Source organism: Babylonia areolata, chromosome 18 (assembly GCF_041734735.1).
Source record: "Babylonia areolata isolate BAREFJ2019XMU chromosome 18, ASM4173473v1, whole genome shotgun sequence".
Taxonomy (NCBI): Eukaryota; Metazoa; Mollusca; class Gastropoda; order Neogastropoda; family Buccinidae; genus Babylonia; species Babylonia areolata.
In genome coordinates this window covers 49448265-49475599 of record NC_134893.1, presented here as the reverse complement: position 1 = coordinate 49475599, position 27335 = coordinate 49448265, and the positions used below count along the sequence as shown (strand labels likewise).

General features: G+C 42.9%; 1 protein-coding gene across 1 annotated transcript; it reads left to right on the top strand.

Moving 5' to 3' along the window:
• The first annotated feature begins 5197 nt into the window (after positions 1 to 5197).
• On the top strand, positions 5198 to 27229 carry LOC143292269 (uncharacterized). Its single transcript, XM_076602456.1, has 5 exons — positions 5198 to 5212; positions 5794 to 5829; positions 15477 to 15614; positions 17766 to 17876; positions 27149 to 27229. The coding sequence occupies exons 1-5, from the start codon at positions 5198 to 5200 to the stop codon at positions 27227 to 27229; spliced, it is 381 nt and encodes a 126-aa protein (XP_076458571.1).
• Positions 27230 to 27335: the final 106 nt, after the last annotated feature.

Here is a 27335-nt window from a genome sequence, read left to right as displayed (position 1 = left end):
GCATGTTGTTCCGGGGCTCTGTCTCTTATACACTTACTTCACTGTGTGTGTGTGTGTGTGTGTGTGTGTGTGTGTGTGTGTGTGTGTGTGTGTGTGTGCATTGGGCTCCATATCTCTCTCTTCCCCTCTCTCTCTCTCTCTCTCTCTCTCTCTCTCTCTCTCTCTCTCCTCACCTCCCTTCCACGCTTTCCCCTATCATTAGCTTGTGAACATTTGTTTTTTGGTTTTATTCTTTCTGAGTTGATACTCTCCCTCCTCTCCCCTTTCCGCTAACCCGGCTCTTTATCTCTCTTTCGCTTGCTTGCTCACTGAAGCTTTCTTTCCCTCTTTCTCACTCAGTCTCTCTCTCTCTCTCCCTTGATGATATGACTGCTCATTTTTTGTTGCTTTTTTGTTGCTTTTCTTACATGATCATGTGTATGTACCCCTTCATGAGGGGCAATGGCCTATACATGAATAAATTATCCGTATCCGTATCTCTCTCCCTTCTATCTCAGTATCCTCTCTCTCTCTCTCTCTCTCTCTCTGAATGGATGGTCGAACTGCACTTTGTTGCACAGATTGATTGATTTCGTTTTGGCTTTGGTTTTCATCAATATTATTACTATTGATGCATGTTGTTATTTGTATTATGAACCCCCATGTCATTAGGGCTGTAAAGCTATTGACATTAAAGTGTTCAGTGTTCAGTGTTCTCTCTCTCTCTCTCTCTCTCTCTCTCTCTCTCTCTCTCTCTCTCTCCCCCTCACTTTATCTTTCTTTCTTACTCTTTTTCGCTTGCTTTCCTTACATACTCACTGTCGATTTTTCTCCAGTATAAGTTCCTCTTCTGCTCCGTCCTCGTTTCTATCTACTTCTCTATACCACCTGTATACCTACCTTCTACTATCCCTTTCCCGGCATTAGTCTTGAGACCAAGCTAAAGGTCTACAGAGCAGTAGTTCTCCCCACACTACTGTACGCCTGCGAAACTTGGACAGTGTACCAACGACATGCCAAGAAGCTGAACCACTTCCACACAACATGCCTCAGGAAGCTACTGAACATCAAGTGGCAAGACAGGACCCCAGACACAGAGGTGCTCGCAAAAGCCACCCTTCCCAGCATCTTCACCATCCTGATGCAGTCCCAGCTTCGCTGGGCTGGACACGTGGCGCGCATGCCAGACCATCGGCTGCCCAAAAGGCTCTTCTATGGCGAGCTGCAACAAGGGAAGAGATCACACGGAGGTCGGAAGAAGCGCTTCAGAGATACTCTGAAAGTCTCTCTTAAAGCGTTTGATATCAACCCTGACTCCTGGGAGGAATCTGCAGTAGACCGTGACAAATGGCGCGCTGCTGTGCACAAAGGCGCCAAGTTGTGCGAGGCCAACAGGACTGCTGCAGCTGTTCAGAAGAGGCAGGCCAGAAAGTCACGGGCAAACAAGCTCCCTGACAATGGTTTGCCTGTCTTTGTCTGCCCCAACTGTCAGCGAACATTTCGTGCGCAGATTGGACTATTCAGCCATCTGCGCATTCACAGATAGATTCATGAGCATCCTCCCCCCCCCCACCCCACAACCACCCTCCCCCCATCCCCCAGCTGGATGACAACGATGGTCATCATCGATCTCGATGGACACACCACCACCACCATCCCTTTCTCTATTTCGGTGTAAAAAAAAAAATAAATAAATAAATAAAAAGGTGGTTGAAAAATCAGTTTGCACTCTGAAGACGAGAGCAACAGTTACTGTCACACGACTCGAAATGAAAGAAAAAATATCTTTCTGGTGCAAACGCCAGCTCCAAACCACTTGTGAGTTTGTTTGTTTTTTGTTGTTGTTGTTGTTTTTTTTGTCCAGTGACCTCTTCTGGATGTGACCCAGGCTTGTGGCTAGCCATCCGTATGCTGAGTTTACAGTCCCCTCTTACGTTCCTGGCCGTTTATAGTGATCCATTTGATCTTATCTGAAAACGAAACAGTTGTGGAGTGGAATACTGCTTTATGCCCATGCATGGCAGTTGGACAGTGAGTATGTCTGTCTGCACCATGAGAAGCAAAGACTATCTTTGTGTTTTAGTGGTCAACGTGAAAGGCTCTATCTTTTGTTTACATATTATATTTAACGAAGACGTCATGACTTTTATAATAAAAGCGAGAGAGGAAGAGAGTGAGAGAGAGAGAGAGGTATAAACCAAAAGTCATGAAATCACGATCCCTTGTGAATGGAAAAATGCACAGAGAGAGAGAAATAAAACAAAACGCACGAAATCACGATCCCTTGTGAATGTAAAAATGCACCCAAACACACACACACACACACACACACACACACACACACACACACACACACACACACACACACACACACACACACACACACACACACACACTTGCCTTGCCTTGCCTTGCCTTGCCTTGACTTTACTTGCGCTTCTGCATAACCTTTTGTTTCGTCAATGATTCTTTGACGCTGAACCTGAACGCTGTTAGTTTTCCTGTCTTTCTGTTCTCTACAATTCTCAACATACAGTGCTGCCATGACAGAATATACAGTCAACAAAACTTCATGTCTATATACTGTGTGTTTGTTTTGTGGGAGGGGGGAGAGGGTTGGGGGGGGGAGGCGAGTTCGCCCTCTTGATGACGCTGTGTGACCGCGCAAACAAACGACCTGATGAGCAGATTGTCACAGATCTTCGTTTGTTTTGAACAGACCTCGCGCACATTTCTTCAAAGCAAAAAAAAAAAAAAAAAAAATACGAAGCGAACACGTCTCTCTTTCAGAAGTATGCAACCATTTAGTATCCTCTACTCTGTTTACTTTCCATTTTCATATCGTCATTTACGACAAGAGTCGTGACATACACTGATGAATGACCACAAAACTACCTACCGATGGAATGGACAGACTAATAGAACCAAGGGCTATGATCCCCTCCCACCCACCCCACCCCCCACCCCCACCACCGCCATCCAACAGTTGTCTGGCATCAGAGAAGCGCTCTCCATCATGTGTGGAACCCGACCGTCTGCCAGAAATCCCATTCCCCTTTGAGTAGAAAAGCCAACATCTGTGTCTGGCATCCCGTGGCCACATACAGTATATATGGAAACTAATTATAGATGGACTCAGACCTGAACAATGGAGTCCTGTAGCTGCCTGGTCAGGTCTTCTCCCAGCCTGGATGTCAGCTGCTATTAATTTCTTCGCAGACAACGCTCCGGGTTTTCATTAAACGCACAAAAGTCAGAACTGGTGTGCGGAGCAGAGGCACGGGAAATTAGAAACCCCAGCATCAACAAAATCCAACTTTCTTCGACAAGTGCCTCCGACAGAACCTACAACTCAATGAAAACGTTGACAAACGAGAAAAATCAGCAAACAGCAGAGATGGAAATAATGAGCGAGAAAAATGGCATAGAGCTGGATATTTATTCTCTTTTTTCTTTTTTTTTCTTTTCTTTCAAAAAATAGCCAGACAACGAAACAAAAACAACACTGGATTTGAAGTCTGAATAGGGTAGGAAGGGAAAGTGTTCACAGTAGGCCTATCCTTAGGAGACCTGATGCAAGAGTAACATCCCCCCCCCGCACCCCCCACCCCCCAACCCCCCCCCCACCCCCCAACCCCGCTAGGAGAGAGATACTCGCACACAGTCACTGCTTTATTGACGTGAATATAACGGATATCCACCAAGTTTCGTCTTTTATGTAAAAGATAAAGATCAAATGGATCCACACAAACGCCAGCAAGGGGAAGAGAGGGCTGTAAAGCAGCAGCTTATGGATGAGTGGGCAAAAGACGGGTTTTTTTTTTCCAGACCAAGTGTACTGGAAAAATTCAGGAGATGGCATGGAAGCAGCAGTCTGCACCAGAGATATTCTTTTCCTCTTTCGTCACGCGCCAGTAACTGCTGACCTACATTTCAGAATGCAAACTTATTCTTACTTATTTTTCAACCATCATCAGTTGACGGAGAGAATTAGAGAGAAAGAAAGAGAGAGGAGGTGGGGTGGGGGTAAGAGAGACAGAAATAGACAGGTAGATGGAGTAGACTCCAGGCGTCTAGATAGATAAATAGGATAGATAGACAGATAGGTAGACAGACAGATCGATCGATAGATAGATACATACATACATGCATAGATACATAGATAGATACAGAAACAGAGACAGAGGGAGAGAGAATGACAGATAGTCCAGTTCCTTTTTAATCATACTTTGATGCTATTCTTGTATGCTGTTAGTTTTCACATCTTAGAAGGGTTTTTTTCCTTCCCTTTTTTGTTTTGTTTCATTTTCTTTGTTTCATTGTTGCTGTTGTATTGGTTTGACTCTTTCCCAGGACTTTCATCATGCGATATGATGACAACGAAATTACAAGGGAATAAGATCCCATCCGTGTACTGTGCCTTTCCATCCTAAGCCTCTTGGTCATGATCCAATGGATCCCAGTCCAACGCTTATTTTGTGCAGACCCCACCTTCAGAAAGTGGAACCCGTGCGCCCGCCCCCCTTCTCTCTCTCTCTCTCTCTCTCTCTCTCTCTCTCTCTCTCTGTGTCTCGCTCTCTCTCTCTGTCTCGCTCTCTCTCTCTGTCTCGCTCTCTCTCTCTCTATCTCTATCTCGCTCTCTCTCTTTCTTTCGCTCTCTCTATCTCGCTCTCTCACTCTCTTTCTCGCTCTCTCTCGCTCTCTCTCTCTCTCGCTCTCTCTCTCTCTCTCTCTCTCTCTCTCTCTCTCTCTCTCTCTCTCTTTTGTTGTTGCGATCTTCATTCTTTTTTTCTTCAGCTTTCCAGGGTAGTTCCACTAGTTTCAAGCCACCCGTAAAATCACGATAATTGGAGTACTGCTAAAAACGAAGGTCGCCTTTTCTCTCTCTCTCTCTCTCTCTCTCTCTCTCTCTCTCTCTCTCTCTCTCTCTCTCTCTCTCTCTCTCTCTCTCTCTCTCTCTCGCTCTCTGTCCCTGTCCATGTCTTTCTCTTTATATCTGTCTGTCTGTCTGTCTGTCTGTCTCTCTCTCTCTCTCTCTCTCTCTCTCTCTCTCTCTCTCTCTCTCTCTGTTGCTCCTCCCCTCTGTTTCAGGCCTTCAGTTCAGAACTTGTCCGAAGACGTGAAGACGTTGCGTGGCTGCTTTTACAAAACGAAAAAAAAAAAAAGTTCACAATTCAACACACCAGTTTCTTCTTCCTTATTCCCAACATTCCCCAACATGTGGCTCTACTGTGTACGCTGCGCAATAAAGACAGATTCTACATGGCTGCTCTCTTCTGAGCTCGACCTGTGATCTTCGCTGACCCTTTTTTTTTTTTCCCCCTCCTCTCAAGAAGTTATCATTTCTCACTCTGTCAGACCACTTGAGATGCAGAAGAGTGTCTGAGGCACTCTCTGAAGGAGGTCGAGATCTTCGTGATGCCGGGATTTGTTATTTCCAACGTCTCCGCCCTGTACACACCAGTGCCGACTTCACGTTTAATGAAAAAAAAAAAATCAGGAGTGGTGGTATTGTCCGAGTGGAGATGACAGCTGACACCCAGACTCGAAGGTGGAAGGGTGGGGTGGGAGATTGGGGGTGTGGGGGTGTGGGGGGCAGGGGTGGGGGTGGAGGGGGGGGGGGGTTAGAATCGACACAGCAGGATTGCGTTGTCCTTCTGTGTGACATCATCTATAATTGTTATTTTCTGTATTTGTGTTACGATTCCACGGGATGCCAGAGAGAGATGTTGACTGACTTGGAGTCCCGGTTCGTCGATTTCTGAATCGTCTATCACTAAATAAATTGGTGTTCCCTGTTTCGTCCATCCACAGTACAGCTATGTCCTCAATGGCGCGGCGTATGAGAATGTGAGTGAGGGAGGAAGGGAGTGATGGAGTGTGTGTGTGTGCGTGCGCGCGCGCGCGTGTGTGTGTGTGTGTCCAAGAGTATGTGTTTTAAAATGCAAATCTATTTCTTTTTTCATTGGACCGTGTACGTGCGTGTGTGTTTGCGTGCGTGCGTGTGAACTGAAGGTCTGGAACCTTTCCATGTCATACCCACACCCTCCTCCCACCCGTCTGCTCTTGTGTGTTTGCGCGCAAACACTCACACACACACACACACACACACACACACACACACACACACACACACACACACACACACACACACACACACACACACACACACACACACACACTCACACACACACACACACACACACACACACACACACAGACACACACGCACTCACACTCATACACACACACACACACACACACACACATACTCACACACACACACACACACACACACACACACACACACACACACACACACACACACACACACAGAGAGAGAGAGAGAGAGAGAGAGAGAGAGAGAGGCTAAGTAGGCGAAACGGGAAGGGCGGGTACACGAATCCCGCGGGACAAAGAGTCAAACTCTCACCAAGAGGCTGTTGACTGACAGCTTGATCAAAAAAAACAAAAAAAAAGTAGGCGAAACGGTAATAGGACGAACTGTACCTGCTCTGTTGACTTCTGCACTCATCATAGGGAAATGGAACCAGAACCACTGGCAAAACTGGCAGGGTTCCACCACGGAACTGAAAGCATGGAAGGACGGAGGGAGAGAGCACTTCGCAAAGAATGAACGGCACTTTGCCATGAGGTCATACCAAAGTCAGGGAGATATCACACACACACACACACACACACACACACACACACACACACACACATACATACACACACGCATACAACACACACACACACACACACACACACACACACACACACACACACACACACACACACACACAAAACACACACACACACAACCCTTGGTTCTGTAAGCCTGTACGGTTCTATCAGCGATCTTGTGTGGTCTTTCAACAGAGCAAGCTACCACTCACTCTTCTTGTAAATGGTAGAAAAGGAAAAGGGAAAGTAAAGAGAGAGAGAGACAGAGAGAGAGAGAGACAGAGAGAGAGAGAGACAGAGAGAGAGAGAAGGCGACACTCGTTTTTAGCAGTACTGCAATTATCGTGATTTTACGGGAGGCTAGAAACTAGTGGAACTACCCTGGAAAGCTGAAGAAAAAAAGAATGAAGATCGCAACAACAACAAAAAAAAAAGGTAACAAAAAAAAAACCCTGCTTTCCCGATGACACGTATCTCACACATTTTTTTTTTTAACCCGTTTCGCTTTTTTTCTTGCTTTTTTTCCCCCAAAGTCAGATCAGATAAATCGATATATATCGCCATGACCGCAAGAGAGGGGACGTTAAGCAGCTTCCTGCCACTAACCAGAATCTCATCCAGAGTAAGTCACTGGAAAAATCGGGAACCTTTTTTTTCCTTCTTCTTCTTCTTCTTCTTTTCCTTGTCATACATCAGTAACTGTTGCCTTCATCTTCGGAGTAGAAACTCATTTTTCAACCTTATTCTTTGGCACAGAGAGAGAGAGAAAGAGAGAGGTTAGCGGAGAGCGAAAGAGATTGAAGACTCTTCTACTTCTTCTTTTTCTTCTTCGCTTTTTTGCGAGGGTGTGGTGAAAAAATCTTTTAGTTTATTTTATTCCAATAAAACGTATATCTGTATGGTGTGTGTATGGTGTGTGTGTTAGGGGAGAGACAGACAGACAGACAGACATACAGACAGAGGCAGAGAGAGAGAGAGAGAGAGGTTTTATTCATAAAGACCGTAGACTTTAAGAAGGAGGTACACATGAAAATGACAGACAGTCGCATATTTATACTACTTCTTACGACGCCCCGTTTAGATGTTCTAAATGAATGATAAGCAAAATGGTGTACAAAAGTTTCATTAGCAGACGACATTAACAAAATGAGCTTAAATAATTTAAACAAGGCCGTTTGTAGAATCTTAGTGGAATGAATTATCATCTAATAATTAGTAGTACAGGATATCTCGGCACAAAATGGACCTCGGTTATATATTTGCACTGTGATCATAGAAAATTGCAAGTAGTTGATTGCCTATAGCGATACTGATGAGTGAAAAGATCAGAGACACCGAATCTAAATTTCGTCATTATATTCTTCAAATGTCTATAAATATGCATGTGAACTGGGACACTTTAACTTACTGATTATTCTGAATGCACTGAATCTGCCACTGTCTTGGACTTAAGAATTCCGACTTTCGCGATGTTCCATCAACAAGTTTTTCGCGAAACACGTGGATAAAAATATCTATAACTTCAACACCTTGACTGAGCCATACAAAAACCAAATTTGTACAGCTTCTTTCTCATATTTTAAACCCATTTCCTGTACCCTTGTTATCTATTTCTAACAGCATTTTGTATGCTTTTATGTTTGCAGTCTGTGTTCATTACTTAATACATGTAACAGTAGAATGCAATGATACTGGGTATGTCTGGCTCACCATAGACGTGATCATTAGGAGTTTGTAGAGATGCTCCTATAAAAAAAATTTCAAAGTACATAATTTTTTTTTCACACAGTGTATTGCAGCTGTGTCAAGACCCTATATTTTTGCTCCGTACTGAAGTTAATGTTTTACTCTTCAAAATCCTTGCATGCACCACAGCCAGTTGTTTAATGTTACGAACAACCCACTCGGAAAAATGAAGAACACTTCTCTCCCTACAGTATTTCCCGTGCATGAACTCCCTCAGAAGTTTTCCGACATCTTTACTGGTGAAATATGTCGTGTTTGTTGGCGAGAAACCTTGCCTGTATTGTGTCTCCATCTCCACCTGTCAAAGAGGACGAGTACACTGCTCCTGCTGTGCATTGTTCCCACCCGGTCACAGAGGAAATTGTGAAGAAAGTGTGTTTGAGCGCTTGTCCGAAATCCTGTGAACTTGACCCTGTCCCGTCCTTTTGTTTGAATGCACTGATGGCCTGCTGCCGCACAGAACGCATGTCAACGAAATGGTTGTCCGTTGTGTTGTCACTTGCAGGTACAACAAAAAGTGGGTGACGCTGCACTGCAACATTGTAGCCAACTCTCCCTGGGGAGAGCAGCCTCAGTTTCACACAGAAGAAAATTGTTGTGACAAAGCTTAATACTCGTAATACAAAGCAATGCAATACAACGCCACGCAACGCAAAACAAAGCAACGCAACGCAACGCGACGCGACGCGACACAATACAGTGCACTACAGAGGGAAGAACAAAGGGACAGATAAGACCAGGGGAAGGAGAGAAGGAAGAAGAAACCAAAAGACAGAAGCCCCAGAAACGAGAGTGGAGAAAGTGCCTGAGGGCAAGTTTGGTGATTTTTTTGATAGGAAATAAATCACTGAGAATTTTGTGCCCGAGTTCATGCAGTTCCCAAGCTTTCACTCTCCACATCTGTATCATTTCCTTCACTTCTCTTGTGGGCAAAAAGTTTTGGTCATTTTGTGAAGTGGCTTGTGCCATTCTTCTTATTGTAAAGAGAAACCCTGATATCTCTTTTTCTCAATGTGTGTGTGTGTGTGTGTGTGTGTGTGTGTGTGTGTGTCTCCGCGCACAAGCCAACGAGTGCAATTGTATATGTTTGCGAGAGAAAGTGACAAGACAAGAAAAAGTCTTTATCTTTATGTTATCTTTCATTGCATCCAGTCCTCGCTTTGAATAGAGGACTAAAGTGACGAGCAATTTGTAAAGAAAAGCAAAACAACTTCAATACACAAAGAAAGAGGGATGGACTTAGGAAGGAAAAACGAACTCAGACTTTGTTTCCTGAATAAGAAATGATTTTTTTTTCCAGTTAAGTGTTTTAAACAAACTGCATAGGAAACACATATCAGGAACTTGAGCCAAGTGCCAAAGCAAACAGCACAGCCGAAAAGAACAGATGCACAGTCGGGATCATCTGATTGGTCTGTGCTCAGTACTTTGCTTTTTGATTGCTTCCCATGCTTCCGCTGTTGCACAGAATTGATAATGCAGTCTAATTGAATCTGCTTGTGAAAATGACTGCACGTACATCACGAGGGAAGTCTTGCAAAGAAGAGAAAATTGAAAATTAAGGACAATGTTTGTGAAAACGAACAAGAGAATGGATTGTGTGAGAGAGACACAGAGAGAGAGTGGGAGAGAGGGGGGAGGGACGAGGGGTTAATTCATTATCGATAGAAAAAATTAATTTCTCTGTAAACTTTGGCGAATGAAAATGTAACAAAAAGATATATAACACCAGGAACAATTGTATTCAAATGTAAAAGAAACCAAAACTACAAAAGGCGGTTAATTTGCGAACAGTTTCTATTTGGCAGTGTCTGCATCGCACACTCCGTGGTTTTAACTCCTCCTCTCCCTCTCCTCCAAATTCTTCTTCTTCTTCTTCTTCTTCCCACACATTTAGGATGCCTACAATAGTTGATACAAACACGTTTGTTATTTTGTTGGATTCATAAGGCGGCAACTCTACCTTTACCGGGCTCTGAATACCTATCACGGAACACGTTTAGCCTACTTGTCCAGTGACCTGTGAAAAGGCAGAAAGCTTAATTAAACGTTTATATTAATGCGAGGACGGATTGATAGATTTGGTGTAATCACCCTCTTTCTTTAAACTTGTATGCAGTGCTAGTGAGGGCTTACTCCGTGTAATCATGGAAAAGTTTAAACAGAGAGACAGAGACAGAGACAAATTAAAACAGATACAGAAGCAGACGGAGACACAGAGAAAGAAAGAGACAGAGAGACAGATAGAGAGGGGGGCGACTGGGGGTGGGGGGCGGTGGGGGGTGAGTGCCCCACTGTTTCAGTTGTGGAAACATGCTTGACTTCCATAGCTAGAAGGACGTGTCAAGTAAAGCCTGTATTGAGAACGCCTTGCTCGCAGAAATTTGTTCCCAAAATGGTGCGGGGGGTGGGAGGATTAAACTCCCATGTTCCCGTTAACTCCTCTTCAGACCTCCATGGATCAGCGGTGTATCTTTTCCTTATGTAACATGAAGAGGCTGATACCACCAGTGGTATAACACAGGTTCGTGCAGTGAAGGAGAGGTCGGAGGGCAGGAATAGAAGGGGTTAAAGCACGGCAGGCAACTCGTGGCGGTTCTGTCTACCTTAGGATCAATACCCATTGACTGAAGACTTGATTTGAGACTTCATTTCACACTCTTGTTTTCCTCTACTATTCAGTTATCGGATTAAACGAAGGAAAACGGGAAAAAAGGAAGATATAGAAAATGTGGAAGAGAAAGAGAAAAGAGATATAAGTAAGGAAGAAGACAAGAGATAGAGAAGGAAGGAAGGAAAGAAGAAAGAAACAAACAAACATCAATCGTGCACAGAGCTGCTCAGATCATTCTGATCCGAGAAATCTCGTTATGCTATCATTAATGAAGATGGACAGCTAAGCAGACACGATCTCCCCCAAGGTCACTCAAAAAAGCGACCCTACTTTACTGATAACGTCACTTCCGTTAAAGACCTTAATGTGAGTGGCAAGGTTATGTCTAAATGAATGTAAAGGAAATAATAGAATAAAATGAATGCAAGTAAAATTGGATTTATTAAAATGAAGAAAATGGCCACACTTCTTCCATTTCATCACCATCCTTCTCATAAAGAGACATGTTAACTAGGATAATGTATTAATGACTTTGTTTTGTTTGTTTTTGTTTTTTCTTTATTTCTTTCCCGTCCTCTCCAGTGGGTTTTTTTTTTTCTTGTCATTCATGTTAAAATGACTCTTTTCTTCTTCTTCTTCTTCTTCTTCTTCTTCTTCTTCTTCTTCTTCGTTCATTTCTACTTTCTCCTTTATTGCTTATAGTTACTTATAGTAATGCCAAACAAATTTGGAACAAGAACACCTAATGACGAAATAGAAACCCACCTCTCTCTGTCTGTCTGTCTGGCTGGCTCCGTCTCTCTATCTGTTTGTCTCTCTTTCTTTCTCTGATTCTCTCTCTCTCTCTGATTCTCTCTCTCTCTCTCTCTCTCTCTCTGTGTGTGTGTGTGTGTCTGTCTCTTCTTTCCTTCCTCCCCATTTCCCTCTCCTTTTCGTCCACCACTTCCTCGTTCTTTCATCCCCATCCTGTGTCAAGCTAGCTGACCATACGTTCCCCAGAAAGGGGGAAGGGGGAGAGGACCGAACAGCTGTACCACAGTCCAGACGTTCACTACATCAAGCACACTGGCAGCCCGCAGTATTAACTCCTTCAATGCTGCTGACTAAAAACGATCGTCAAGGAAAGGAAAGGCTGTCATCTCACAGTGATAAAACTGAGATTACAGGTCAGGATGTCATTCACGATCCTGTATGTGGAGACTTTTCCCTCTTGGGGTCGCATCACTGGTGTTCAGTAAATCAATTTCACCATTGATATGTTCACAGTTACAGTTTCAGTTTCAGTAGCTCAAGGAGGCGTCACTGCGTTCGGACAAATCCATATACGCTACACCACATCTGCCAAGCAGATGCCTGACCAGCAGCGTAACCCAACGCGTCTAGTCAGGCCTTCGCAAAAAGTAGAAACCGCCTTCGAAACCCTTGGCACATTGGTCACAATTATTATATAGGGAGTCGGGAGTCATGGGGTTAAACATGAACGTCAGAGAGTGCTGGATGATGTAGTCAGAGACCAGGGAGCCAGCTGCTAACATCCAGACAGCCATCAGTTTTCAGGGAACAACAGTGAGTCGCAAAAAGGCGCTGTCAGCCATTTTCCCGAAATACACCCAGCCTTGATTTATCTAAAAGAACTGTTGTTGGTATTTCTTTCTTTCTTTCTTTCTTTCTTTTTTCCTTATACACTCTCCTAAAGAGGAGCTGCTTGCACTTAGCTTCTCTGGGTGCTTTTTTTTCTTTCCCTTTCTCTTTTCTGGTGGCATGGAAAAGGTTTGTGTGGTATGTGGGACAGTGGATGATCGTGAACTGTTATTGTATATGTCGTATCTTACCATGTCTGTATCTGCACCATGTCTTTTATTTCTCACAACAACGACTACCTGTCTTGATTATTGTGTTGCTCATGCTCCTGCGTGTGAGATTAAAGGGATTTCGTGTGTGTGTGTGTGTGTTATCGTGAATTTCTTATTTTGTTTTGTTTTGTGCGCAGTGTGGGACGACAACTTACTGGCCTGTCAAGCCACACCAGACGCTTTATCAATTACCACCCACAGCGCTATTCATAGTCTCCGGAGACTGGGAGATGCCTATAATGTGTCTTGTTTTTAGGTGAGTGGTTATAGCTCGTTGTTATCACTAAACCCTTTCGAATCTTCACTCAGCGGGAAAATATTTACGTTGAGGGGAATAGCGTATGATTTCTGCGTGTGTGTGTGTGTGTGTGTGTGTGTGTGTGTGTGTGTGTGTGTGTGTGTGTGAGTGAGTGTGAGTGTGTGTGTGTGTGTGTACGCGTTCATGCATGTCAGGACTTATTCAATCATAAGATCTGGAGCGGTATAGAGAGATATATATTGGGATGAGTAGTGACGGGGCATAGAAACAGATGGATGAATGGGTGATGGTTGTGAGTGTGTGTGTGTGTGTGTGTGTGTGTGTGTGTGTGTGTGTGTGTAAGTGTGTGTTTGCCCAAGCGTGTGTGTGTGTGTGTGTGTGTGTGTGTGTGTTTGCCCGAGCGTATGTGTAATTGTTTGCTTGTTCTCTGGTTCCCTTTCTGTCTCTCTGTCTCTTTCTGTCTCTCCCTGTTTTTTGCCTCTCTGTCACTCTCTGTGTATGTATGTCGAAATGTTTTGTCTTATTTATTTTATTGGGCTTTTTTTTCTCTCTCTTTGTTGTTTGTTCTCAGGTTCCCTTTCTCTTTATGTGTGTGTGTGTGTGTGTAGTGTGTGTGTGTGTGTGTGTGTGTGTGTGTGTGTGTGTGTGTGTTCTTGTGTGCATGTATGTGTGTCTGTCTGTCTGTCTGTGTGTCTTTTCCCCATCTCTATTTGCCTACACACACACACACACACACACACACACACACACACACTACACACACACACACACTACACACACACACACACACACACACACACACACACACACACACACACTTCACACACACTACACACACACGTACAGGCTAGGGACACAAAGACACTACAGACTTATAGAAGAGTGTTGTTGAAGTGCTAGCAGCCCCACAGGCCGCCAAGTATCCTGACTAATGATGGGTCGCTGACACTTCGGTACAGTCACAGGTCCACAGTTTGCAGGGAAAGGAAGAAGCTGTGGCTAGTGTTTCACACTGTCTGCTATAAGGATGCTGTTTATGCAGCATCTTTTTTTTTTTCCTCTCAACTATCTGTCTCTGATGCTTACTTAGCTCAGTGGGAAAACTGGGTGCTGCTGGAATGCATGGGGGGATACACTGAGTTGTGGGAGCTGTTTGTGTTCGTGTCCTTTCTTTTCTTTTTTTAAATTCAGAATTCGTCTGTTCAGTGCGTGTGTGTGTCTGTGTCTGTGTCTGTGTGTGTCTGTTTGTTATCTGCTTGTGTGCACGTGTGCGCAAAATGCCTGAATGTGTAGACAGACAAATAAAGTGAGGAAAAAAAAATATATATATAGTGTGTGTGTGTGAACGTGCGCGCACGTGTGCTTGAGCGCCCACTCGTATGTGTCTGTGTGCGTGTGCGTGTTTGTGTGTGTGAGAATAAAAGGGGGGAAATATACAAACCGATTCAACTAGAACAGTGCAATCTCCGTAAATGATATGAGAGAAAATGGGATTGCATTGTGGAAATATGCACCTATGATTTGCAAGTAGATATATATATATTATTATATATATTATTTGTTTGTGGTATATGTCAGTGGTGGTGGTGGTAGAGGAGGGAGTGGGTATCCTACGTTATGATCAAAATGTGGTAATCAATTTTTTTTTTTTTTGGGGGGGGGGGGGGGTTCTGTACCTCTGAACAGTTTTTAGGAGCAGGGTGGGATAGAAGTGATAAATGTAAAAAGAAAATTAAAAAAAATCATCGTTTTAATTCGTCGGGTTATATCGCGCTCTCTCTCTCTCTCTCTCTCTCTCTCTCTCTCTCTCTTTCTCTCTCTCTGTCTCCTCCTCCTCCTCCTACTGTCATATTTACCTCCCCTTTGACAACCTAGTTCAGAAAGCACGTGAAGCCCGAGCGAGCTGAGTCTCATGTGCATGTCCACAGTGAGTTTGTTGTTGACAACTCTGTGTGCAGCCACTTTTCATTTGGCCACGAAGGTGGGAGTGGGGGTGGAGGAGTGAGTGTTTGGGAGGATGGGGAAGTATCTCTAGTTAGCCATTGGCTAGTTCTTTTTTTTTCCCGCACATGCGCAAACTTTGCTATGCAAAACGGGGGCGCCATGTTTTTTTGTCATTTTCATGGCAGCGCTCGCGTGTGTGTGTGTGTGTGTGTAAGGGAGAGACCTGGTATTTTCGGGATAATGTGAGTAAAGGTCGTTAAACTCCACTCTACTGTCAGTATTCATTAGTCATGAAATGTTGTGTTGTTAGTATTAGTTAGTCACGGAATATAGTGTTAGTATTAATTAATCATAAGATGTCGTGTCAGTATCACTTATTCCTGGAATGTTTCAGACACGCTCCACGCTCTCCGCCCTCAGCGTGACGTTACACCAGGCCTCCCGTCTTGCCGCGGATCGCCAGCTTCATCCCGACCGCAACACCTTCCCGGTACAAGTGGATGGACAAAGGAAGAAAGGTCATGGAATACAGGTGAGGTTTTCAGTTATTGATTAGTCATGGAAGATAGTATTGTCAGTGATAATTAGTCCCGGAATATAGCGTAGTTGGTATTAGTCATGGATAATAGTGTTAGTGTGAGTCATGGATTATGTGATTGTTGGTATTAATAAATGATAGATATTAGTCATGGAATTTAGTGTTGGCATGAATTATTCATGGACTATAGTGTTGCTAGTATCAAATAGTCATGGATAATAATGTAAGCATAACTCACGGAATGTAGAGTTGATATTAATCTGTTTTATCACTCTCTCCACCCTCACTCTTCTCTCTCCCCCTCTTTCTCTACCTCCATCCCCCCACCCCACCCCACAATGTACAGTGGCGACTCCACTCCCAAGAGAGAAAAGTGCGAATTTCACCCAGAGAAATATGTTGAAAAAGAAAAGACAGGCAATACAATACAATACAATACAATACAATACAATACAGTGTTGTTCGTCCGTCGGGATCGACGAGGACCATCTCGTCATCCTGGGGGGTGGGGGGGAGGGTTGGGATCTGTGGGTGTGCAGATGACTGGTCAGGCCAATCCGCGGCCGGAAGGTTCTGACGCAGTGTGGACAGGGGATGGTGGCGGCTGTCGGGGACTTACTGGCACTGCTTTTCCTGGCCTGTCTGCGTTGCTCTGCTGCAGCGATTCTGTTGGCCTCACAGGATTTGGCGCCTTTGTGGACAGCTGAACGCCACTTTGGTCTGTCCATTGCATTCAGCTCCCATGTGTCGCGGCTGATGTTGAAGGCCTTCAGGGAAGCTTTCAGAGTGTCTTTGAAGCGCTTCTTTTGGCCTCCATGGGAGCGCTTGCCATGTTGGAGTACGCCGTACAATACAATACAGTACAATACAATGCATGCTTGTAGGGAGAGGAGGTAGTAGTAAAAGACATAGGGTATACTAACAGAGCGGAATGGATGGGGGTGGGTGGGCTGGTGGAGAGAGAGACTGTTATAGACTCGGGAATGCCACGTGTTTCCTTTAGAAGAACATGCTCTCCACCCGAGTTACCTGTCATTATAAATGGTTGATGTTGTCACCTGCATATTACTGTTATAATTTTCGTTGTTTATAAATAGTGTATATCTGATTGTTTTTAAGGTGTTAGCTGAAGTTGTTGTTGTTGTCAGCTGAAGTTGTTGTTGTTGTTTGTTTGTTTTTAACCAAGCAGTTTCACCACGCCTAATGTTTCTTTAAATGTGCACTTCGCACAGTATCATTATCTTTTCAGTCTGGTCAACCAAACACCATAAAAAAAGCAGGTTGACATTGTCAGTGAAAGTATAAAGAATAATAATGATGATGCATACTATTATTATTATTTTATCATTATTATAATTAGCAGATGTAGTCGTAGTAGTAATAGTGTGTGTGTGTATATATATGTAGATAGATAGATAGATATAGATATATATATATGTGTGTGTGTGTGTGTGTGTGTGTGTGTGTGTGTGTGTGTGTATCACTAACAGTGGCAACATGCTTGTTTTATTTTTAGTGGTAGGAGTATTAGTATTGTTATTACGATATTATTATAAGAGTGAAAGCAAAGGAGAGAGATATCTGATATCCCAAGGCAAACATGGGACAATTCCGGCTGTAACCATATCACTATTACAGCATTGTTGCCAATGAGCAAAACAAAAGCACTGTAATGGAAACCGTTGTAATCCAGAAGACTAGATAAAAAGAAACCACGCTCTGTTGTGTCAGTATCTGACACGTCCATTGGTCAAAGCAGTGGTCAGTGGAAAATGAAAAATAATTTATTGATACTTTTTTGTTGTTTGTTTTTCTTAATTCGCAAAATACCTTTATCATATCAGACACACCACATTGATAAAGGCACTGGTCAATGGAAATATGAATATGTTGTCTGGCTTTTTCTTGTTCTGTTCGCGAAATACTTTCTCATTGCTACATTTCACTTTAAGGTATACTCGTATTTTGAATTTGTTTGCTTTTAATGTATAATTTGGTGACGTGCACTGAGTACCCATGAAGAAGACCTACAACTCTTACTAAAATCTTACTCGTTGTGGTTATTTTCTATCTGTAATGATTGAAAGCGGGCGCTATGACGTATGTGTTTTGTCATTGAGGTATTCTTTGTTTCGGATGTTTCAGGTCAGCGGTCTAGTGGCGGAATCCTGCAGGTGGCTGGGTCTCACAGGACAACTGATGGCTTCTGTTCCACCAAGTGACAAGTTCATCAGTGACAAGATTTACCCAGTGACAGTACATCAGTGACAAGAAAAAGGAATCGTGTGGTGACAAGTACGACGGTGACAAGAAAAAAAGAATTGCGTGGTGGCAAGTACATCAGCGGCGCATCTTTTTTTCTTCTTTTTTTTCTCAATGTTGTCCCTCTGAGAAAGAAGTATTTGTTTATAATATAAAAAAAGAACGTGTTGTTTACACGTGTCTTCAGGGCGAAATCCTGTTGAACACAACACCTGCAATGTAATGTTTACAAAGTGAACACTTGATCCCTGGTGCACAAGCGCATGGACTGAGTTTGATGTTGTTTTTACACGTTCAGTCGCTCAGAAGACCAATAGTTGTCTCTAAGAACAAGACACTATCGTCAGCATGTAATATAACTGTAAATCTTGCACCATGTCCTGGAATTATAACATTTAATGCTAATCAGTTTGTAATAATGAGAGTGAAATTGGACGACAAGCATCACCCTGTATCACTCCCAATGTAAAATTGATCGGTTTTGTTTTTGTTTTTTTACATTACTATACGTGCTTGTACATTTCAATTTTGTTGTTGTTGTTGTTGTTGTTTGTTGTTGTTTTGTTTTTTGTTTTGTTTTTTGCCAGAATATGCTATGATAGATGTATGTTGATAGACTAACGCTCATTTTAAAGTCATTACACGATTTGCGCAAGAGCAAAAAGAGAAACGTGATATTCACCTGTTGTGTTCTGTATACTTACGTAGACTGCAAATAACTGCTCTGAACTCTTCGCCACTGATATCAGAAGTGAAATGCTCATGTTGTAAGTTTTATATTTATCTCCTTTCTTTTGGAGCGATCGAGTAATCAATTCGTGCCTGATTTTCAGAAGAAGCACCCTTATCATATAAAGCGTTCACATGATGATTAAATCTGATTATTCCGTCGGAACCAGCAGCTTTACGATTCATTACTTTTCTAAGTGCAAAAAAAACTTTTTCTTTTGAAAATGGGCAGTTCATATAATCCTTTTTCCATATGTGGCAAACAATAATTGCTATTATGAATCGAAACTGTCTTGAAAGGCTTGAAAATGTGAATACAAACTATATGCAGATATGTCGTTCATTTTGGAGGAAGTTTTATTCATAGAATCCAGAAATTCCGTTGATCTTGAAAAACCTAGCAAGTCATGTAACAAGCTTTTATTCAACTGTGCATCGGGACGAGAGACAGAGACTAGACAACTGTGATAGAAAGCGTAGGTCAGCTGTACAATATATACACTGCAAAAATACCTACAGAACACGTCAGAAATCCGCTATTCATTTGCGAGTACGCGCGCGCATATACACACACGCGCGTGCATTATCTTTGTTTATGCAACGGAAACATTGAGGTCTGGTGCCTCAGGACCAGCAGGCGTGTTCAGCATGGCTCCGCTCCAGTCAGTTTTCAGGCAGTTACTAGGTCTGTATTCTCCCATGTTGTCAAGTTTTCTTAGTGACTAGGTCTGTATTCCCCCATGTTGTCAAGTTTTCTTTGTGACTAGGTCTGTATTCTCCCATGTTGTCTAGTTTTCTTTGTGACTAGGTCTGTATTCCCCCATGTTGTCAAGTTTTCTTTGTGACTAGGTCTGTATTCCCCAGTGATAATGTCTAGTTTTCTTTGTGACTAGGTCTGTATTCCGCCATGATGTCTGGTTTTCGTAGTGACTAGGTCTGTATTCCCCAATGATAATGTCTAGTTTTCTTTGTGACTAGGTCTGTATTCCCCCATGATGTCCAGTTTCCTTAGTGACAAGGTCTGTATTCCCCCATGATGTCTAGTTTTCTTTGTGGCTTGGTCTGTATTCCTCAATGATGTCTAGTTTTGTGACTACTTCTGTATTCCCCCATGATGATGTCTAGTTTTCTTAGTGACTTGGTCTGTATTCCCCAATGATGTCTAGTTTTCATAGTGACTAGGTCTGTATTCCCCAATGATGTCTAGTTTTCTTTGTGACTAGGTCTGTATTCCCCCATGACGTCTAGTTTTCTTAGTGACTTGGTCTGTATTCCCCAGTGATAACGTCTAGTTTTCTTAGTGGCTTGGTCTGTATTCCTCGATGATGATGTCTAGTTTTCTTAGTGGCTTGGTCTGTATTCCTCGATGATGATGTCTAGTTTTCTTTGTGACTAGTTCTGTATTCCCCCATGTCTAGTTTTCTTAGTGACTTGGTCTGTATTCCCCCATGATGTCTAGTTTTCATAGTGACTAGGTTTGTATTCCCCAATGATGTCTAGTTTTCTTTGTGACTAGGTCTGTATTCCCCCATGTCTAGTTTTCTTAGTGACTTGGTCTGTATTCACCAGTGATGATGTCTAGTTTTCTTTGTGACTTGGTCTGTATTCCCCCACGATGATATATAGTTTTCATAGTGATTAAGTCTGGATTCCCTCATGTTGTCTATTTTTCTTAGTGACTTGGTCTGTATTCCCCAATGTTGATGACTAGTTTTTGTAGTGACATGGTCCGTATTCCTCCATATTGTCTAGCTTTCTTAGCGACTTGGTCTGTATTCCCCGATGATGATGATTAGGCTTCTTAGTGACTCGGTCTGTATTCCCCCATGTCAAGTTTTACTTTGTGACTTGGTCTGTATTCCCACATGTTGTCTAGTTTTCTTAGTGACTTGGTCTGTATACCTCCATGTTCATGTCTTGTTTTTCTTTGTGACTAGGTGTGTATTCCCCAATGTTAAAAGTTTTACTTAGTGACTGTATTCCCCCATGATGTCTAGTTTTCATAGTGACTAGGTCTGTATTCCCCAATGATGTCTAGTTTTCTTTGTGACTGCGTCTGTATTCCCCCATGTTGATGTCTAGTTTTCGTAGTGACTTGGTCTATATTCCCCAATGATGACGTCTAGTTTTCATAGTGGCTATGTCTGTATTCCCCCATGATGATGTCTACTTTTTTGTGACTGTCTGTATTCCCCCATGATGTCTAGTTTTCTTAGTGACTAGGTCTGCATTCCTCCATGATGTCTAGTCGCTTGGTATTTTTGTGACTAGGTCTGTATTCCCCCATGATGATGTCTATTTTTCTTAATGCCTTGGTCTATATTCCCCAATGATGTCTAGTTTTCATAGTGACTATGTCTGTATTCCCCCATGATGATGTCTACGTTTTTGTGACTGTCTGAATTCCCCCATGATGTCTAGTTTTCTTAGTGACTAGGTCTGCATTCCTCCATGATGTCTAGTTGCTTGTTTTTTTGTGACTAGGTCTATATTCCCCCTATGATGATGTCTTTTTTCTTAGTGACTAGGCCTGTATTCCCCAATGATGATGTCTAGTTTTCTTTGTGACTTGGTCTGTATTCCCCCTATGATGATGTCTTGTTTTCCTAGTGACGAGGTCTGTATTCCCCAATGATGTCTAGTTTTATTTGTGACTTGGTCTGTATTCCCCCATGACGTCTAGTTTTCTTAGTGACGTGGTCTGTATTCCCCAATGATGTCTAGTTTTCTTAGTGACTTGGTCTGTATTCACCAATGATGTCTAGTTTTCGAAGTGACTTGGTCTGTATTCCCCCACGATGATATCTAGTTTTCATAGTGATTAAGTCTGGATTCCCTCATGTTGTCTAGTTTTCTTAGTGACTTGGTCTGTATTCCCCCATGTTGATGACTAGTTTTTGTAGTGACATGGTCCGTATTCCTCCATATTGTCTAGCTTTCTTAGCGACTTGGTCTGTATTCCCCGATGATGATGATTAGTCTTCTTAGTGACTCGGTCTGTATTCCCCCATGTCAAGTTTTACTTTGTGACTTGGTCTGTATTCCCACATGTTGTCTAGTTTTCTTAGTGACTTGGTCTGTATACCTCCATGTTCATGTCTTGTTTTTCTTTGTGACTAGGTGTGTATTCCCCCATGTAAAAAGTTTTACTTAGTGACTGTATTCCCCCATGATGTCTAGTTTTCATAGTGACTAGGTCTGTATTCCCCAATGATGTCTAGTTTTCTTTGTGACTGCGTCTGTATTCCCCATGTTGATGTCTAGTTTTCGTAGGGACTTGGTCTATATTCCCCAATGATGACGTCTAGTTTTCATAGTGACTGTCTGTATTCCCCCATGATGATGTCTACTTTTTTGTGACTGTCTGTATTCCCCCATGATGTCTAGTTTTCTTAGTGACTAGGTCTGCATTCCTCCATGATGTCTAGTCGCTTGGTATTTTTGTGACTAGGTCTGTATTCCCCCATGATGATGTCTATTTTTCTTAATGCCTTGGTCTATATTCCCCAATGATGTCTAGTTTTCATAGTGACTATGTCTGTATTCCCCCATGATGATGTCTACGTTTTTGTGACTGTCTGCATTCCTCCATGATGTCTAGTTGCTTGTTTTTTTGTGACTAGGTCTATATTCCCCCTATGATGATGTCTTTTTTCTTAGTGACTAGGCCTGTATTCCCCAATGATGATGTCTAGTTTTCTTTGTGACTTGGTCTGTATTCCCCCTATGATGTCTTGTTTTCTTAGTGACTAGGTCTGTATTCCCCAATGTTGATGTCTAGTTTCCGTAGTAACTAGGTCTGTATTCCCCATGTTGATTTTTCTTGGTGACTAGGTCTGTATTCCCCCATGTTTTTTTCTTAGTGACTAGGTCTGTATTCCCCCATGTTGTTTTTCCTTAGTGACTGGTCTGTATTCCGCCATGTTGATGTCTAGTTGTTGTTGTTTTTTTTAGTGACTTGGTCTGTATTCCCCCATGTTTTGTTTTCGTAGTGATTAGGCCTGTATTCCTCCATGTCGTTGTCCTGTTTTCTCAGTTACTGTCTGTATACCCCCCATGTCCATACAGTGACTTGGCAAGTATTCCCCCATGTTCATATCTAGTTTTTATGCTGTGACAAGGTCTGTACCCACCCACCCCAACCATCCCCATGCTGATGTCCAGATTTCATAATGTGACTAGGTCTGTTCTCCACTAGGTTGATATCCAGTGGTTGTGTCTCTGTTCCCCCATGTTGATATCTAGTTTTAATGCTGTGACTAGGCCTGTTTCCCCACATGCTGATCTCGGGGCAGTGACTTTATAATCCCCTCTGTTGGTGCCCAGTGTTCATGCAATGACTAGGCCTTTATTTCCACATAGTGTCAAGTTATCATGCAGTGACTATGTCTTAATTCACCCCTTATTGATGTCTAGTTATCATGCAGTGACTGTCTTTTTTCCCCCTTATTGATGTCTAGTTATCATGTAGCAACTATGCATTTATTCCCCCTTATTGATGTCTAGTTATCATGCAGTGACTGTCTTTTTTCCCCCTTATTGATGTCTAGTTATCATGTAGTAACTGTGCCTTTATTCCCCCTTATTGATGTCTAGTTATCATGTAGCAACTATGCATTTATTCCCCCTTATTGATGTCTAGTTATCATGCAGTGACTGTCTTTTTCCCCCCTTATTGATGTCTAGTTATCATGTAGTAACTATGCATTTATTCCCCATTATTGATGTCTAGTTATCATGCAGTGACTATGCATTTATTCCCCCTTATTGATGTCTAGTTATCATGCAGTGACTATGTCTTAATTCACCCCTTATTGATGTCTAGTTATCATGCAGTAACTATGCATTTATTCCCCATTATTGATGTCGTTATGCAGTGACTAGGCCTTTATTCCTCCTTGTCTGGTTATCATGCAGTGACTAGGCCTTTATCCCCCTTTGTTGCTGTCTAGTTACCATGCAGTTACTATGCTTTTATCCCTCCTTATTGGTGTCAGTTATCATGCAGTGACATGGCCTTTACTATCCCTTGTTAATGTCTAGTTATCATGCAGTGACTAGGCCTTAATTCGCCCTTGTTGTCTGGTTATAATGCAGTGACTGGGCCTTTATCCCCCTTTGTTGTCTAGTCATCATGCAGTGACTTGGCCTTTATTCCCCCTTATTGATGTCTAATTACCATGCAGTGACTAGGCCTTTATTCACACTTACTGATGTCTGGTTATCATGCAGTAACATGGCTTTTACTCCCCTTTGTTAATGTCTAGTTATCATGCAGTGACTCTTTTATTTACACTTACTGATGTCTGGTTATCATGCATTGACTAAGCCTTTGTTCGCATTTACTGATGTCTGGTTATCATGCAGTGACTAGGTCTTTATTCCACTTCTTGATGTCGCCCCCGAAAGCGGAGTATGGCTGCCTGCAAGGCGGGGTAAAAACGGCCATACACGTAAAAGCCCACTCGTGTGCATACGAGTGAACGTGGGAGTTGCAGCCCACGAACTAAGTCGTCGTCTAATTATTATGCAGTGACTAGGCCTTTATTCATCCTTATTGATGTCTAGTTATGCAGTGACTAGGCCTTTATTCCCTTGATGTCAGTTATCACGCAGTGACTAGGCCTTTATTCCCTTGTTGAAGTCAGTTACCATGCAGTGAGGCCATTTTCCCCAGTGTTGTCTAGTTTTCATGCTGCGAATATGTGTGTAACCCCCCACCGCCAATGTTGGTTTCTAGTTTTATCGCATTGACTAGACCTATGTACCCCATGTTGTCTAGTATTTGTGCTGTGACTTGGCCTGTATTCCCTCGTGTTGATGTCAACACCTTTGGTCCACTTTGCGGGTTACTAGTAAATACCAAGAAAAATGTCTTCCGCGATTAGCGTAAAAAAATTACGGTTCAGTTTGCAGTTTTAATAAGTTGCTGTTGCTCTCTGGGGGGAAAAAAAAAGATGGATTCGCAACATAATCCAGGGGTGTCAGTCATACCGACCCACTAATCTTAGTACCGCAAAATATTCAGTGAATCACTAATTCGGTTCTATCGAGTGTTTGCCAGTTTCCTTTATGGTCCGAAATAAAAGCACTGTACTGAACTGGCCGAATCACTGTTGATTTTAGCAAGAAAAAAAAATCGACAAAAACAAATTTCTATGCACCAGGACAAAGTCAGGCTGTGACACTTTGCATATGAAAAGCGATATCAATCACTTGTCTGAAAAAGTCATGCAGTTCACCAATGCTTTGTTGTCACGTGAAAATGTCCTCGTACCAAATCGATCGTCACTGGTTTGAAAATAAACTTTTCGTGTATTTCAGAATCAAGGCTTTGTTCACGTGTGTCCTCGCACCAAATCTTTCGTTTGTAGGTTATAGACCAGCCACCAGATGGGGCCTCGTACCAAAAGCGCGATTCATGCTTGTGATTCCAGAAAACTTTATCGCCTCGGATGTTTACTGCGATCAATGAATTTATGCGGAGTGGGGTTAAAATCATTGATTCGTTGTCAATCCACAAGAATCGGATTTCAGGGTTGGCACCTGAGTACATGCTGTCGCTTTCTAAAATGACCGCTCGCTGTGCACTCTTTTTTTTCCGATACGCATGTGCATTCATAAGTGGACCAATGGGGTTTGGCAGATCCTGATGTGGGCCTTACACAAGTTGTTTCCCTTGTCAGGATAATGGACGATAGCACATCGTCATGGGGCAAAAGCTCACCGACAATGTTTGGTAAAGTAGTGCTTTAGATTAGGAGTAAATGCGTTTTTCTATATTTAATTGGAGGGGGTTATTAAGTGCTAAATTACTCTTTTGGCAGCATGTCCAGGTTTATTTTTTTGGGGGGGGTTTGGTTTGGAGGGGGGGGTGTCGCACTACCAGATGAGTAATATTTCCAGAATTTCATTGTCGGTGAGCTTTACCCATGGCGATGTGCTTTCGTTTAAAACGGCAATTTTGTTTTTTTTAATATCAGATGTGTAACCACAGTTGTTTCGGGGGGGGGGGGGGGGAAGCAGTGGAAGAAATTTTACAGAACACTGAATAGGGGTGAATTGTCTATATCGTAGTTAAAATTGCTGTAAATTTGTACTAGGGGGAGGAACGGCCGAATCATAAAATTGGACTTAGTATATATTTGGCGGCATTTCCTCCCCCTTTTAAAAAAAAAAAAAAAAAAAATTCAGTAAATAAAGACAAAAGAAAAAACGTTTCATTGTGATTTTTATTTTATGGTTTAAATCACACGAACATGACAAGCTTATAAGCATATTAAACATTTTATTTCGCGATTTACATTCGGACACAATCGTATTTAACAGTAGAAAACTTGAATAAGTATAAATTGTTGGGTTTTTTTTTTTTTTAAAAAAAGGGGGAGGACGGCCGCATCCTATACACTAAGTCCAACTTTGTGATTCGGCCGTTCCTCCCCCTAGTAAATCTCAATTTGAAACCCAACAAATGCAATCACTGAAGCGATGACCAAGGGTGCTTGCTAGTCCGTCGGGTTTCGTGTGAAATTTATTCGTTGCGGGTGGGCGTGTCATCGAAAGTGAACGATCCAGTGGCCCCCGCCCTTCGGTCACTCCAGTCTCACACACAGACCACTTAATCGTCCAGTTTCAATGACACACCCACCCCGCAACAAATTAATTTCACACGGAACCCCAAGGACTAGCATCTCTACTACCACCACTGAAAACTGCGTTCGATGTTTGGAAAATGAAGGGTAGACAGGTAAAACGTTGGACTGGAGGTACGCCAGATTGAAAATGCGCGCGTGTGAAAGAGCATTCTCTCTCTCTCTCGCATACGCAAATGCTGTCACGCATATCTAAAAAGAAAATGCATTTGTTGCGTATTTATCTCCCTTGTAGACCTGGAGAGAAAAAACCCCACCCTCCAGCCTCCAGCCTTTCCCTCCTTGAAACTGAATGACTTTGACTTTTACACACTGTTTTCAAGCTGGCGAACTTTCCACTTGCACGTTTATCCCGCCTCCCCTTTTTCCCTGAACATCAACATTTGCATCACAACGATTTTTTTTTCTGGAGGAGGTAGGGAGGGGACGTGCCACAGTCACTGTACCAGCAGTCTACAGGGATCTACCTATGGTAGGCAGGCACTGGGTCACTTCCAGTGCTTGGTTCGGATCTAACATACGCGGGACACCACCTACTAAGCCCCCTTTTATCGGAGACAATAACAATTTGGTCACGGAGCGTCATCTTATGTGGAGACCGCCATCATTTCCCTCCATCGACAGGAACTCGCCACAAGCATGGGTGTCTAAGACACCGCCTGGAGTGTTTAGAACATTATTAACGAACGAAAAAAAAAACAACGAAAACAAAAAAATCCAATCATTCATACCTGTGTCTACACCCTTCAGATGCTGTTGGCACTGCCAGAACTACTGACTGATGACCCACAACTGTTCTGACGTTGCCAGTACTGCACAGGTCCGTGAACTGGGCACTGACGTCACGACTGTTCCTAACACAGAGCGTCTCGGTTCACGACACAGAGCGTCACGGTTCACGACACAGTGTCGCGGTTCATGACTCAGAGCGTCGCGGTTCACGACACAGAGCGTCACGGTTCATGACTCAGAGCGTCACGGTTCATGACAGAGAGCGTCACGCAGAACGTCACACACAGAACAGAGGACCAACAATAACGTTGTCTGTCCGGAAGAGGTGCCGTGTCATCCT

Coding starts and splice junctions, on each gene's coding strand:
- LOC143292269 (XM_076602456.1), top strand. Junction 15,615..17,765: donor AGAAAGGTCATGGAATACAG/GTGAGGTTTTCA, acceptor CGGATGTTTCAG/GTCAGCGGTCTAGTGGCGGA. Junction 17,877..27,148: donor ACAAGATTTACCCAGTGACA/GTACATCAGTGA, acceptor TTCACGACACAG/AGCGTCACGGTTCACGACAC.